The sequence below is a fragment of the Amblyomma mixtum genome, chromosome 2 (assembly GCF_055824585.1).
Source record: "Amblyomma mixtum isolate Tamu chromosome 2, ASM5582458v1, whole genome shotgun sequence".
Lineage (NCBI taxonomy): Eukaryota > Metazoa > Arthropoda > Arachnida > Ixodida > Ixodidae > Amblyomma > Amblyomma mixtum.
In genome coordinates, this window is record NC_143013.1 from 142,987,590 (window position 1) to 143,003,909 (window position 16,320).

Genomic DNA, 16,320 nt, shown 5'->3' on the forward strand with positions numbered 1-16,320 from the left:
CGCTCTCCCCTTTTCGCCGTCTCCCGTGCGTCCGACCTCTAATGCTCCCTTCCCTACGGACCCACAGATGGCAGCACCTCACGGGGTTCCCGGGAAAGAGCAGACCCGCGGTACGAACTCTGCGGCAGCAGCGGCGGCGCTGGCGGTCTCCCACGCCGCGGGCGCAGCGGAGAGACCGGCGCCCGCTCTCCCGCTAACCTATCGGAATCCTGCTGGCTCACTCTCTCCAGCAGAGCGCACGCACGCGAGTACGCACGCGCGTTGCCTTTCTGTTGCTGCTCGTTGAACTGGCGTTCCGCTCCTCCTCGTCAAACGGCCCCCCTCTCTTTACCCTCGCAGTGCCTCCGCTCACCCGGGGGCGACCGCAGTGCCGGCGGGTCGGACGATCAGTTCGGGTCTCGAGCGTACCGCGGGAAAACCTCAGCGCCAAGCAGAACCCCGCGAAACGGCTCACCGCGCCTGTCCGACGGCAGTTAGCGCGCCAGCCACAATGGTTGTCGCGTAGCACCGGATGTGCCGCTGGCGCATTGTTTGTTTGGGCTTTCTTCTCACGTCGGGGCGCCGAGAGCAGCCAGGCGGAACCGGCGGCTGCGTTGCCCGCGGTGGCCGAGCGGCTCGCTCATCATGCGGCCTACCTGTGAAACAGTAGCGTCGCGGCGCTGTCGCTCTCTTGGCTCTTTGAACTCGGAGAGCTCAGCTGCGTATCGTTGCGTCTGGCAACGTGGACGCCTTGGTGTTATTTCAACTTCCCCAACCAGGATTCAAGTCGGATGGCGTTGGGTGCACTCAGCTGCTGTTTTGTGAATGGGCGCATGCTCTCGAACCTGCCATTATCTTTAGGCGCTGCCGGGAATCACGTCTCTGTCGGTGCCTGAGGCTGTTCTTCGACACAAACGCTGATTTATCACCGGATTCATGGACATACAAGCTCGACGACACTTGGAGAGAAGCCGTCTTAAGCTAAGGTAACCAATGGACCAGAACTGTTAATCTGATGTGAAGACTACGGGGCTTCGTCTTGTGCAACAAGCCACGGACGAAGAAGCTGTTGACTCTCAGCCATGCAGTGTGCAGCGTGGACCTCCACAGGCAGTGAAGCAGCCGTGCTTCATAACTACCTGCATAGTTCCGAAGACGATCCGTCAGCAGCGACAGGATGTGCCCGACGAACGAACGCTACTTCAAAAGGCACCGGTTTGAACTTCTTCCGCGGAACCAGCGTTATGCGCGTCGTGGCGGAACTTGTAGGTCTCTTGAGAGATTGCCTGACGGCGCGATGGCGGGACTACTGGAAACAAGCTGCCACCGCTGCGGACGACGCGGCACCAGCGCCCGAGCAACGGAGGCGACTTCACCAGCGGCAAAAGCGGCGTGCAGCGTTTGAGAACGGCGCGTCCGTGGCTGCCGGGAGCTGTGCGTGCTCCAAGTGGTGCAGCTCGAGTGTTGTCACGTGTCTTCCCGCTGTGTGCGTCGGTATAATGGCCGTGCTGTGCTACCTCAACTCGCTCGACGGCGAGTTCGTACACGACGACATGGTGGCAGTGGTGGGAAACCCGGACGTCACCGGCGAACATCGGCCTAGAACACGCGGATCTTCCCTCTGGATGAACGACTTTTGGGGGCGACCAATGGCCGACCCGGAGAGCCACAAGTCATACCGGCCACTAACCGTGCTCAGTTTCAGGTGAGTGTGGGCCTGACATGAAGAATACGTAGCGAGCGCTTCCTACCCTCTGCCCCTTCTAGACATCGCCCGTCCAGAAATCGCAGTGATTGCAGGTTGCATTTCGCCGGTTGACTGCACATCTGCGCACAATACAAAATGTCTCACTACAACACCAAAAACTGTTCACTGACAGGTGCGCGCAGCAGAGGAATACACGTCAATACCAACATTACACACACCATATACAAGCGCCAGACTGACTGTATAGGCGGCAATGGCGTTGAAGATCATTTCAAGCAAAACCACATGCATGCAGCCGATACTGTTTTCACTCTGTGTTGGAATTTCTTCTTGAGGTGTTAACTGTAGAAATTGCCCTTCATAAAGTCTGAAAAACATTTCTGACTGCTGTGCACTTCGTACTATGTTATTATTATTATTTTTTTTCTTTGTTGTGTTATATTTCCCTGCTTGTTACAATTCTTAGAATTGCAAACTGCTTTCTGAATGTCTTGTCAAATCATTAAAATGCGTTTACATTATGAATTACTATGCAAATAACCGTGATGTATTCAAATGCACGGCCAAGATCTAGATGACCAATTTCAAGTCATACATTTAACGGATGTTTAAAAATTTAAAGTATTACCATTGTAAATGAAACAAACTGAAAATTTAACGCACGAGCTTTCTAACAGAACATATCCAAGATGTGAGTGTAGACGAAAACAAAAAATTCTCTGATACTGTCTGTTACACCCTCTTATAGGTGCACTTTACGATACCCCAGACAATCGCAATTAACTTTCTGTGCTCCGATGCAAGCTTTGAGTGTAGACTAAAAGAAAAATTTCTCTCATCTTGTCTTGCGTGCGGGAGGTGCCGGGTTCGATCCCCCGTGCCGCCGGGTACCCACCGGTGATACGATGGGTACAAGCTTTCTCCTGCCTGGTGCTCGGCTAGTTTAGGGTGAAATGCTTGTGAAATGAGTCTTTGACCCAACCTTGAGTAAAAGAAAAACCTTGTGCTATGGCGCTCTTTCGGCACAGATGCTCTTGCGCCATAGAAATTAATTATCATCATCATCTTTACCGTCTCTTACATCGTCTTATAGGTGCACGTTACGGAATCACAGACGATCGCAATTAACTTTCAGCGTTCCGTGTCGACTTTCCCCATGCCAGCTAGGTCCTCGTATTTGGCGAGCCAGATGCGTATATTGCTACTTTCACTTTCCGACTCTCTTGAAGTGTCGCAGTAATGCGTTCTCGTTGCTGCCAAATAAGCATCTTTTCTAAAAGTCCCCGCCGGGAACGTCTGCGTGTGTCTCGTACGCTTTACCGCGCAGCGCCTTTCCCGACGCGCCCTTACTTCGCCTACGCAGCGTTGTGCGCTTGGGGGGTGCGACAAGAGCAATGGTGTAACCGACAGCTGCTGCACTGGGAGGCGACGAAACAGCGCTGCAAAAAATAAACAAATAGAGCTGCGGCCTGACGGCGCCAGCGCCGCGCACAAAGCAAAGGGGGAGAACTCCACCCGCAGCAAAGTTGAGAGGTGCTGCGGCGGGAAGGGCAACCCCTGAATGAAGACCGCGCGACGACAGCGTGGCGAACTGGGGAAGCGTGCCTGGGTGGGAAGGGAAGGGAGGTTGCGCGCGCAATCCCGTTTATGACGGGGCACACCGCTCGTATACCGTGTTTTTTCGGCCTCAAGCTGCGTCAGAGGCTGGATCGCGGGGAAGCGCCGCTTGTGAAGTGTACTAAGAAAGGTTTCAGAAAATGGGCGACCACAAGCTGGGCATTGGGTCACCAGTGTTTTGCTTTTCTTTTCCAGCCTTCGCTTTGAATAGCTTGGGTTCCAAAACATAATTCGCATATCTTCTGCTGCGTTTCTAACATCTGGCAGTTTAATGAAAAATATATATTATTAGAAAATTTAGTAAATTGTCTAGTACACCGGCATATTATGTTTCCTGTTGGCTCACACGGCTTTGTTGCACTTTTAAGATAGCTAAAAAACGGTTAATAGTGCTTTCCCGCCTGTTGCAATGCACAAATTACGCGTGTTTTATCGACCACCGCCGTAAAACTTCGTCACAGTGAGCCTCACCATTTTAAAAGCTCCTGAAGAAGACGGACGCGATACCACTTTCGCCATACTCACTAAATAGCATTCGAGGTTCCAAAAGCAGCTAGGAACGAGCTTTTTACAGCTTTAAACCTGCTTCTACGGCTGGTGCGCCTCCAATTTTGTTGTCCAGTATCTGGGACAAATTTTCTATTGCCAGTTCACAGAAGTTTACCGGGCGTCCGAATAGCGTGTGCCGACATTAGTTCTATGCAAAACTTCCATGAGAAACGAAAATAAATTCGCATTGTTCGACCACATGATTAACAGTGGATCTTTAGAGGCATTGCCATTTGGGCAGCATTGAGTAGCCTGACTGTGATTTGCGTTTGACGCAGCGTGTGGTGACTAAATCCTTTTGTGTACGCCTGGTGAATAAGGAATGTGCTTTCAGGCTGTGCCGAGAGAGGCGTTCCGGGCAGTGTGCTCCATAAGGTTTCGTAGATCTAGTCAGCACGATCATTTGTGCGAGTTTGGTCGGCTCTCTTGCATTCATCAAGGTACCGCTGAACGCATTCGTTGTGAGGGCACGACATCTAAAGGGTGCGAGTGCAGCTATTAAAAACCTGTCATTAAGAAAACGCTAAATAAATCGAAGCAAGCTAAAGACAAGACCGAAAAATATGAAAGAAACAAGTGTACTAAGGTGGAAACAAAGAAACGGAGCTCACGCGACATGCATTAAGAAAGAAACAAAAATACTAATGATCTGCAGGAAATTAGTATAATAGTATCTGGGGTACAAATATTACACCCTTGAGGAGGGAGTGAATTTGACGCGACTTTTCTTTGACACTTAGTTATTTTCGCCTATTTATTTAATAATTGTGCGAACTAACATTCCAGATATTTATTTTAATTTTAAAAGTATTTATTTACTGAGGGCAACATTTTCGTTGTCCATCTTTGTTCGATAACTTCTAAATGCTATGTTAGATTGCGTAGTGTAGCCGGAAAGAATATTCCGTTTAGATGGAGCTGCGTACATGGAAATTATTTTAATAAATACAGCCAGTCTTTCCCGCTGAACTGGGCCTCCCTTGCACTCACTGTATTTTTTAAAACCTTGAGTAGCCAGGCGAAACATGCTTGCAGGACGGGGCTCAAAGTCCCAAAAGAGAAATCAAACTGGCCGGCGCAGTCATTTTTCTTTCTTTTTGCCAACGTTTTCTTTTGTGTGATTTTAGGCGCGGAAGGAGCTTCCGAATGAAGGAGCACCGGAATCTCGTATCAGCTTCCGTTTTCTGCAGCTAGAGCTATTCATTCGTTTGTTTCTTTCTTTGCGCATTATCCACGGTGCCTGTCCGGATATTCCAGTCGGAGGATGAAGAGGTGGAGAAGAGTTTGCCGGAATTCATTTTGAAACTCTGCGAAGAGCCGTCAACGTCGCACCGAGGTTGAGACTCACGGCGCCCGAACGAAAAAGATGAGCTAACACGGAGCAACGGAAGCGAGCCCACGCACATTACGCTCTTCTCAACAACCAAGTAACACGAAAAAACGCTCTGCAACGGAAATGGCCGAATTCACGTGGCCAGCGCAGAGTTGCAATGAGGATATTTCTGCTGTTTGCAAGTATGAAAACAGCCCCTCTGTTCGCGCTCTCGCACTGCGAATAAGCGTGGAGAAACACAGAGGAGACCCTCAGAAAAGATGATCGCGAATTTGGGATTATGCCAGGCGTCCAGTAAACGAGATGCCTTAACATCTGCGCCGCGCCGAATCCCCAAACACGCTGTTCGTACTTCTATTTCAAATGTTCTCTTTTTTAGACAGTTGGCTTTGATTTGACTTGTCCAACATAGGAGACAAGTTCCTGTCAATTCAATGAAGTTATATGCCTGCAGCCTCAAGTCGCACTCAGGATATTCTACAGTGGCAAGAAATGAAGTTTAACACTCTGCTAATTCTTTGAATGAATGAGAGGGGCCAAAAAGTATCAAACGAGGTTGATGCGGGCCCTACCACTTTTATCGGTGACTGCACTGCAGCGCAAAATACAACAACCAATGCAGGCGAAGGCGTAAATTATCGTGGGGCCTTTTTTTTTGCTACTGCGACGCCTTCAGCGGCAACCGATTTAATTGGATAGTAAGCACAGTAACTCTAACGGCAAACTAACTGCTTTTTGCACGTTCTCAGTGGTTGCAGACGAGGTAAATAAATATTTGAGTGGCGCACATGCGTTAGCTACAAGCGTGGGAGCGTATCGCCGAATAACTTCCCTGTTGTGTTAAACTACGCTGTATTTGGCAAAGGCCCAGAGCGGGAGACTAGATCTCGTGTAGCTTCTTTGTTGTGTTCACTCGCACGCTAGATGCGGCAAAAGTATCTATGAACCGAACATCCGTTCGCTGCTGGCTGTAGAACTACCGGCCATTGCCTCCTATTTGTGTCTCAAGTGCGCGTTCCGAGTAAATGAGAGCCTCTTCGCTTCGTTGAACATTAGCTTGCAATGGCGGTGAATCATGCATCCGTTCCTTCTAAAGACTAAGCATTTTGTCGCCCGTTAAATTTGAAGAAGTATGAGCCGTGATGCCAATGCGACCAAGGCATTGCGTTGTACCACACGTTGCGGGGCTAGTTGCTGTTCTCTGCGCCTTGTAAACTGGCCAAGATGTGCCCTAAAGTCAGCAGTAGTGGCCCTGCAACCTCCGGCTGTGGAAAAAAAAACACGCTAAGCCCTTGCCCGATGTGCCACGGGTGTGGTCTATGAGATCCAACTTCCTTGTGGCAAGTGTACGTTGGCCAGAGTGGGCGTTGTGTTAACGAACGTGCCAGGGAACATGAACGAAGTAAGGAAAACGCATCAGACTCATGTATGAATGTGCCCGCCCATTGCCGTAGTTGCAAGGATCTAAATGATCAGAACTGTGAGCCACGGTTTGACAAGATCAAAATTCTGACCAGGAGCAAAGATAGATTAGCTCGGGAATTATCCGAAGCATTTTTTATCAAGGCAAGAGGCGACATGTGTGTCAGCACCACCTGTGTCTCCCTGCATGCCAGCGAATTCAGACTGCTTGAAAATAAGGGACGAAAGGCGTTCTACTCACCTTAATCTACCTTTTCTGTCATATTTCAGAAGGGAAAAAAAAGCGATCTCACTTTACTCTTGCCCCCCCGTCCCGTTTTCCTGGCTTTTCCTTCTGTGCTCAGTCGCAGATGCGCATGCGCTCACGGTCGTATTTTCTTGTGTGTTCTTCGAAAAACGTATTGAATAAACATAGTTGGAATCAGCGCCCGTCCTGTCATTTCCTCTGTGTATTCGTTTTGAAAGTTAGCGCTGCTTAAATTTGAAGAAAAGAAAAAAGCATTGCGTTGTGGAGGCCAAACTCACGAGGTCCGAATCTTTGCCGCGGCAACTCAACGGCGGCTAAGTGCAAAGAAGCTCTCACACGCTCAGAAGCGGTGTGCCGATACTACATTTTCAAACTCCGAAATTAATGCTAAAATGACGAATATGTACTCTGATATGAAGTAATGGAGTACGAAGTTCCGTCCTCCGCAATAGTGTTGTTACTTTTGAATCTGACAACAATGAGCTTTACTGAATATCGGCGTTAAAGTCACTTCGCAAACGGCATGCCTCTGATGAACTAGGTCACAGATTAAATTATGATATTTAAATTAGCGCGACTAAACTTCTCCATTTTTAAAACTGCGGACAACCCCGTCCAGGGCTCAAAGAAATGTATTGGGCGCTGTTAAGAACACAATTCTCTTAGCAATAAATAAGGAATCGGAGCTTCTTCGAAGTAAAAAAGCCAAGATATTTAGACTTAATCTGAGCAATCTACACCTCCTGAACAGTGTTCCGATGTGGTTTTTGGTTCTTTTTTTTTGCTGCCCTAGGGAAGATCGTTAAATTGTTTGCTACAAATCCATGTTGATTTCGCTTAGGTTTTTGTGATTGTATTTATTTTGCACTGCGATTGCTCTCACTGCTGTTTTTTGAGGGCCTGCGGATTAGGGGTGAAAATTATCGCTATGATTATTATTATGATTATTATTATTATTATTATTATTATTATTATTATTATTATTATTATTATTATTATTATTATTATTATTATTATTATTATTATTATTATTATTATTATTATTATTATTATTATTATTATTATATAAACACCATAAGCGGCAATATAAAAATGCTAGTGTTCTATATGGCCGAGTAAATGACACCCTCTTGGTGTACACATAAATGTGCATCCATCACGAACGTCATTTTCCTTTGTTAATTATGTACGGAAACATCATTGGTAGAGTTTGGCTACAGTAGCGACTGTCAGAGCCAATCCACTCTTCACCAATAGTCACATGACCATAACACCTCTCCTGCGAAGCGCCACATAACCATACAGCCACTTTCCATTCCACAGTGGCCGCATGTTTAAGTCCCCAGGGACGTTTAGACAGGTTTCCGAAATGTACTGAGAGCAGTACAATATTTCAATTTCTTTCCGTCGCTACAGCTGCTGCCGTAAGCGCCGTCATAGGCCGGTAGTCAAATACACTGCAGAGTTGCGAATCAGGTGCCGTCAAGCGGCCGCAGTAATTCACTGCTCCACTGACGCCACCGCCTTACTATTTGCTCGTTGGCTGCAACTACCCGCTTTCTTTCTCGTTGCTAGGCAGTCGCACTCGTCTCGGTCAGCCATGACGCAATGGGACGAAATACAGTGGAATGTAACGGGCAGCCACAAGCTCTTCCCAACAAAACCTGATTGACAGTTGCGGCATATCCGACAGGAGGGCGCGCCTCTGCTATGCTGATTTGTCGCTGCGCGGTGAAACCCGCCGCACATTTTGTACGTACGTAGATTAGAGCCACTGCTTGCAAATCCACCTCGAGAAGCACGCTGTGCGTCCTAAGGATTCGTATCTGTTCGAATATTCAAAATATGCAGAAAACCTATCTTTAGAATCACATGCGGACATTATGCGTGTGATACGCCACTCGTATATTAAAGGTTTTAATATTTGCACACCATTAGTGCAATGATTTCAGCAGTGTAAGGAATCACGTGAGGTGAAGATGAGCCCGGAGGAACTGTCTGGCGTTTCGCGGCTTTTCAACAAGACAGACTTCACCTACAGAAATTTCCTGGTACCCTCATGACGCTTCCTGAAATCCGTCCCTCTACGTAATGTCTTCGATGTTCCACTGCAATTCTCCTGACACAGCCGCGCAAAGTTCTCGACGAAGTTCGGAACTTATTTGGCCACTGTTTAAAATATGTACGCAGTGGCATAAATTAGAGCTCCCAAGGTGCAAAAGTTACCATTCTACTGGCAGTGAAGACAACTTCGACTCAGAATTGATGACAGCGGAGTCTCCAATGGGTCAGTATTGAAATCTTAAAATGGTGATCTATCCTTTCTTTCAAAGCAAAACATGCGCAACTCTCTCGCACTGTACTCTACTCTAAAGCCCTGTAGAAGCTTCGGGTGCGTGCATCTGAAGCCTGTAGCTTGTGAATACCGTTAGGACCATAGAGGAAGCGCGGCTACAAGGACGAAGCGGGAAAGTTAAGTACGAGCACAAACCTTCCTCTGCACCGTTGGGCCAGCAGTTCTCCTGCTGTAGTGCATCGTAGTCAAACCAGCGCCTGAAAAGAGCGAACGTGTGGGCCAGTATGTTCACGTGCCACTCAGCCGGCGTCACATGTGAGCGTCATGATTCTGCGTATGGTTCTGCTCATCCGAGCGGCAAATATTATCTTAAAAGAAAGCGAGATCATTACACAAAAGTGGCGTCGAAGTTAATACCGAAACGTTACGACGGATTCAAAGCTAGGCTACATTGCGCCCACTTACGAAAGAAAACCCTATGACTGGTTTCTTTTGGGTACAAAAAATTGCGAACCACAAAGACGTTCACTATTGAGAAAGACAGTGAAACGCGCCTGTCCCGTCTTTCTCACCTGTAAACGTCTTTATGTTGCACTATCTTCTTTTTTTTTGCCCAGTATAATGAAGCAAGAATTATTCCGAGGAAAATTTTACCCCAGTATATTTGTCTTCATCACCGGGATCCAGGAGCGAGTATATTAGTAAGTAGGCCACTTTCTGGATGACGCATCAGAAATTTTGAAAAGCAATCACAGAAGTCTGGAAGGAATATACAGAGCTTATATAGTTGGGTATGGTGCTGGCGCTTTATAAATTGCAAAATGTTCTTTTGGCCTGTCTTTGAAACACAACGGAGTACCTACACTTATTCCCCTTGCCTTCAATAAAAATATTCGCCGGCATAAATGATGACGTCACAAGCTCCCTACGCTTCTTGCGTTCTCACGAATGTTTGGTTTGCTGGCCGTTGCGTATTCGTTGGGACCTTGCTCAAGCAGCCATTAAGCAAATTCTCCGTAGATGATATACATCAACAAGCAGAGCTGCCTCGGCAATCCGGTAATAATGGCCCCGCTGTGTGCATGCAGTGCTTGTACTGAGCATGTGTTCGCCCTTGGCGTGCGGATAGTAGCAGTGCGGGCTACAAGGATGATAACGCGGTAGCCGTGCGGGCGGCGCGTGTGTGTTTGCTTGCATAAATATAGGCCCGGCTGCCACACTGCGCGGCAGTGGATCAGGGCACCCCTTGGCGGTCGAGGCTCGAGCGTGTTCGCCGGTGGCGGAACCCCAAGCGGCCGTTACATATTCATGAATGACCAACGTTCTTCCCGCCCTCGCCTCTTACAAGCCGTGGCTGTTCCGTCACGTAGGCCCGGCGTCGTCCACGGGTGGGGAGCGAACGTAAATCTGCTGACGAAAAGAGCTTGAGCGCCTGCACTTGCACTGCAGCGTAGAGCCCGCCAAACACGCGAATGATCAAATAAAATGCCTGACACATTACCGCGCTACAGGACGCAGGCATGGCAGCGTTCGTGCCTCCGTCTATTTTAGACAGAACCGTATATATAAAAAAAGATATTATGGCAATGTTACTTTGTGCTGCGTATCTTCTGAACATGAGCCACTAGGACGTCTGTGGCCCATGTCCCAGATAAAGTTCGCGGAAGTAAAGACCGTATTATTGTAGTGTAGACAGTTGGATATGAACGCTTAATTAAGCATTTAAAGTAGTTATTCTAGTAAAACGCGTTATTGGGCTAGTTGTTGAATTGAATTGAGGAAAACAAAACCAGTCAAAACAAGACGCAAGCAGGAGACTGATAACAAGACAGGACAGAGGCCACCAGCTTCGGTCCTGTCTTCTTATAAGTCTCCATTTTGCGTCTTGTTTTAATTGGTCTTGTTTTCCTGAATGAATTGAAAGGAGGCTTATGCTAACGGTCAAAACGCGTCGTCAGAGATACCAATAATGAAGTATTATGTTGCGCTTTCCCATAAAAGGGCATTATTCGTCAAGTTGAAATATTTTCTGCGTTATTGGCACGTGGCCGGATATCTTGAATTTTAATGCCCGTCCATATGCAAAGCGGAGGAGTATGATGTGAGTTGGGCAAGGTTAGCTGGAGAGATATGATAGAGGGTTTTGTCCTTCCGCGGACATTGTTATGCTTATAATGATGATGATGATGTTTATATGCAAAGCGGAGACAACCCACTCAAAATACGTCGTCATTTGTTACGTGCAGCACGGTTCCCCAGGCACCGTTGCCGGTCTCTAACGACATGGCTAGCAGCGCTCCCTTAGGCTGCTCTTCTGTTCCACAATACACAGTGATACATTTACATAATGCTTCCTGCGCCATGTTAAGGAAGCTAGAGCGTCACACTAGATATTCCAAGGGCGACAGAACGTTTGCAACCTTGTGAGATTCAAAGTGGCGTGTATCACCCAATTTAACAAAATACGAAATCTGTGCATATACCCCATTTTCGGTGGCTTTCGGCCGCAGATTTGCTAATAAGCGCATTCCCAGATAACGCTTCCTAAGGGAAGGACGCCTTTCCGACAACTAACTTTTGTTTCGACTGTAGAAATGCACCAGAATCGTTAACTGAGAAAAGCTTCCGCAGAGTAACAGGAATGCAGGTACTACGAGTCGTATCGTTTCCGTCTTTATGTCTACGCTTCCGTTTACCGGACCATGCTATTGCGACGGCTAACCATACACGGCACATGCCGGTACCTATTGCAGTTCACGAGAGTTAGCCTGAGCCCGTAAACTGCTATGCATTGACAAGTTGTTTACAAAATGAATTCATGCACATTGAAAGAGAGGAATCACCGACAAAATTCGCACCACGGCGTTCCTTTACATCCTACTCACGAGACATGGCCGCCAGTTATAGCCTTGCTGCCAACCCTGGTTGTTTCCGGTCCATCGAATAGCAATGGCCACGGCCTGCGCCGTGATTCAAGTGACATTTCTCAATTGGTGTCCAATCGCTCGGTTCCAGTTAGGCGCATAATCTCACGTTTCCAATGAACAGCACCCAGACTTAACGATACAACCTGCTACGTCGATTGTCACACATGTCGTTTAAAAGAGGGGCCCATGCGCTGCGTAGCGGGCACGTTTTTCGAGCGAAGTACACCAAGAATTTCGTCTTTCACAAACACCCTCAGCGCCACAAGGCCGAATGATCAATGACTTGAATATTTCGTCTGCTCGTTAACGTCTGCTCCTGTATTTTGGCGATGTGCAGCCATTTTCGAAACCACAAGTAGATGTACACTCCGAGAGTCGGGCCACGCATGCGCGCCTGGACAGCGGGGCTTGTGTTACTGAAATATGCCTTCGCAATTAAAAAAAAGAAGAGTTTTTAAGATAAGGAAATGAGGCAGTAACTGTCTCACTTCTCGGTAGACATCGAACAAGTGCGCTTGAAACAAAGCTTACACGCATTGGTGTTACGTGCCGTAACGAAACATTTTCTTACTGAGACATCAAAATTGCGGTTTTCCCGAGCAGCAGTGTGCTTTCAAGCCTCATTCAGTCTGAATGTAGTTCTCAGCGAAAGGAAAAAAGCCGAATACATACGTTACTGCAGCATGAAATCCTATCTCGTACGTGACTTTTACAACACACTGCAACTAACCATCACCAGCGCGTTTACTCCCAAATTGGGTGGTTAGTTTCAAGAGATGACTCGCTAACTTCAGCCACTATAAAAAAATAAAATTTGAGGTTTAAATGTCCTTGCAGGTCGCTCAACAAAACGTGCACGCCCTCAACATGCATTTATGTCACCGTCTCAGTCTATTGTATAACACTGAATCTACTGCACCGTTAGAAACGCGTCACCGGAGACAGTGCTATATTCGCACCGAGCGCAAAGGCCAGGGCAAGGTCGCCATGGACATAAATAAGGAAGTAATTCCTCATTATCGTCCACACAAGCGTAACAGCGAAGCTGATTATGAAATCTGTGGAGCTTTCACGTCAACTGAGCAGTTCAAGAAGCTCTCACCCTGGTTCGGCGATATTACCGCAAATCACAGCCTGTCCGAGGCAATTGGTCTATTTAAGCAAGCTAAGCAGGCCCACAAGCAGATGGCGAGGTGAGCCCAAACTGATCAACAGCTCGAAATGGAAGTGATATTGGTGCAGTGTATTCAGAGGAATTGGATATATTATTTATGTAAGTGGGAGCGGGAGATAAGACACGAGGTTAACCGCCTCCCTTTCGGTCTATTATTGTTTTCCTCACAACCTAAACATCGAGCCGCACTACGACGTCTCACATTGACTGCAGTATTGCATGTAACAGCGGCAGGGCAAAAGCACCATCTAGAAGCTGACGGTGAAGCTGACCGCCGTTTCACTTTGTCTGGGACATTTTTTTTTTTTCAGTTCTCTTAAAAACAGGAGGAACGGGCAACCTTTCTGTGGTAGGAGTGTACTGGTGTACTTTGAGAAACCACGAAGGCGACTTTAAGGGAAGGCTTTCCGCACTAATGTTGATTACACATCGTTTTCTTCCTTTCTCTTCTGCGTTTGCAGCCTAGTTTGCAGCTCACCCATGCTCGAGATTTTCCATGCGTAGCCAAACTTACCTTTCATTGCGACCCTCCCCTCATTTGCACGTAAATTCCATATGTTCCTGGGAAAAGTAGCAACGATTCTCTTTTGGCCCACTTTTGGACCGAAAATTCACCGAAAAAGGAAACATCCCCGCAGTGGAACGTCACTGCAAGCAAGCATAGTGTGGAGCGCAAATCCAACGTGCTGCGAAATACATTCACAAGTTGTGAAGGTAAAGGATGCGCAATCAAAGGACGAACCACGAAGAAAGACACAGGGACACACACAAGCGCACTAACAACTGTTTATTTCTTCCTTGAAACGCTTACTTATACACCTGGCCACGCATGCTCAAAAGCAATCTCTAACCACAATAGTCATGCCAACGGCTGTTAACGCAGACGCGAACGCAAAAAGTTGATTTCGGCAACGTACAGAGCCACGGACGTGTCACTGATACAATCTACCGCGTTTTCCTTTATGTGGAAAGCTTCCAAAGCCAGCCGCGCTTGTTCATTTTTACTTTTTCCCAGTATCACGGTCTCGTCAAGTCGCGGTGCGCAATTGCGGCAAGAACTAAGATGGGACACAACTAAGATGGGCAAGAACTAAGATGGGACACGCTTGTGTCCCATCTTAGTTCTTGCCGCAATTGCGCACCGCGACTTGACGAGACCGTGATACTGGGAAAAAGTAAAAATGAACAAGCGCGGCTGGCTTTGGAAGCTTTCCACATAAAGGAAAACGCGGTAGATTGTATCAGTGACACGTCCGTGGCTCTGTACGCTGCCGAAATCAACTTTTTGCGTTCGCGTCTGCGTTAACAGCCGTTGGCATGACTATTGTGGTTAGAGATTGCTTTTGAGCATGCGTGGCCAGGTGTATAAGTAAGCGTTTCAAGGAAGAAATAAACAGTTGTTAGTGCGCTTGTGTGTCCCTGTGTCTTTCTTCGTGGTTCGTCCTTTGATTGCGCATCCTTTACCTTCACAACATCATGTACCAACTAGGCCCTACCCAAGTTTTGTTACATTCACAAGGACTCGAATGAAAGTAAAAAAAATACAGAGAAAAAAAGTTGCGGATTTAAGAAAACTCCTCGTTTTCGTCGAGAGCTTGAAATGAGCTGCCACGCATAAGGTCCAGGTTCAACGTCGATGACGGTATATTTATTTATTTTTTCCTTTTAAGTGACCTTTTTATTTTTTATTCCTTTCTGAACGAAATAACAAACCAACTTGTGCGCCTCGTAGCCATAGCCCAGTTTCTTGCGAACTGCCGCCGTCGCTACAGCCCCTAAGCTTTACCCGGGTGGCAGTGTGCGGCACTGACGTCCACATCGTCTTTGCCTTCTTCTTCTCTTATCAACGTGGTTGTGGCGATGCGAGGGGAGACATTTTTAGGCGCAAGAAATTTGCCGGAAAACTACTGCGGGTGTGTACAAAGTAAAAAAGGAGTTCCGTAACTCTAGTTATATTTTCTGTCATTGGGGTGTTTTATGTTACTGCTTACAACTTGAGCCATCCATGCTTGCTTCCGTATACCGGGTGTCCCAGCTAAATGTAACCAACCTTTTAAAAAAGACGAAGTGTCCTAATCCAGTGAAACCAACTAAAGGTTGTTCAGAGTCGCGTGGCCTAGTCTGTAGTATTTTTTCATTCTTCAAAGTTAATTTATTAGTTAAGCTTAATTAGCTAACTTTTTAATTATTGACTTCAGGAAAAAGTGTCAATGAAAATTTTATAGATCGCCTCGAAAAACTGCTAGTAGTGCTGTTTCCATCACGGTACGATTTACGTAGCTTCATTTCACGGCCTTAAAAGAAAGTTATCACGTGATCAGCTGCTCGCTCGCATCTCTGCCCCAATATGCACCTAAAGTCTCATCGAGCAGAGGACTTCAGGAAAAAGGGATTTTATTCTCTACGGTGCACCTTGAGGCGTTGAAGTGGCACGCATGTCACGTGGAAGCTTTTTTTTTTAGTGTCCGCATTACGGTTAAAGGCCGGTAAAAGAACTACTTTACGTAAATAGTACGTTGCTGCAAATGTCTCAGTCAGCTGTTTCTCAAAGCGATCTACAATTTTCCATTGACACTTTGTCCATCAAGTCAATAATTAAAAAGTTAGCTAATTAATCTTCACTAACAACTTAACCTTGAAAAACAAAAAATACTGCAGACTAGGTAACGCGACTATAAAGAACCCTCAGTTGGTTTCAGATGGCTAGGCATCCCGTGTTTTTAAAAGTTTTCTTACATTTAGCTGGGACACCCGGTATATATTGCGACCGCGGTCCATATATCGGTTTTATATCAAGTGCATCTCCTTTTTCTACAACAACAATTAACGCGCTGTTTAAAAATTGTAACAATGCATTTTCTTGGTACTTCTCATTGTTTTTTTATCTTATGGGTCCGCTTTTCTCTACCGTGTGCGTAGGCACGCATTCGGTATTCCTGCTCTTATCGTTTAGTCCATATTTTATTTTATAGTAATGGTAGTTTCCATATATTTATAGCGTTTTGTATTGGAATCTGCATTTTGGTTGTATCATTGATCAGTTGATTTCTTATCGATTCTGTATTTTG

General features: G+C 46.7%; 1 protein-coding gene across 1 annotated transcript in view; it reads left to right on the top strand.

Annotated features, from left to right (window-relative positions):
* The first annotated feature begins 831 nt into the window (after window positions 1–831).
* LOC149361112 (protein O-mannosyl-transferase TMTC1-like) overlaps window positions 832–16,320 on the top strand; it is a 142,499-nt gene continuing 127,010 nt past the window's right edge. The window contains exon 1 of the mRNA XM_089572589.1: window positions 832–1,684. Within this exon, the coding sequence (XP_089428715.1) occupies window positions 1,062–1,684 (623 nt within the window). The 5' untranslated portion in view covers window positions 832–1,061. The remainder of the gene's footprint in view (window positions 1,685–16,320) is intronic.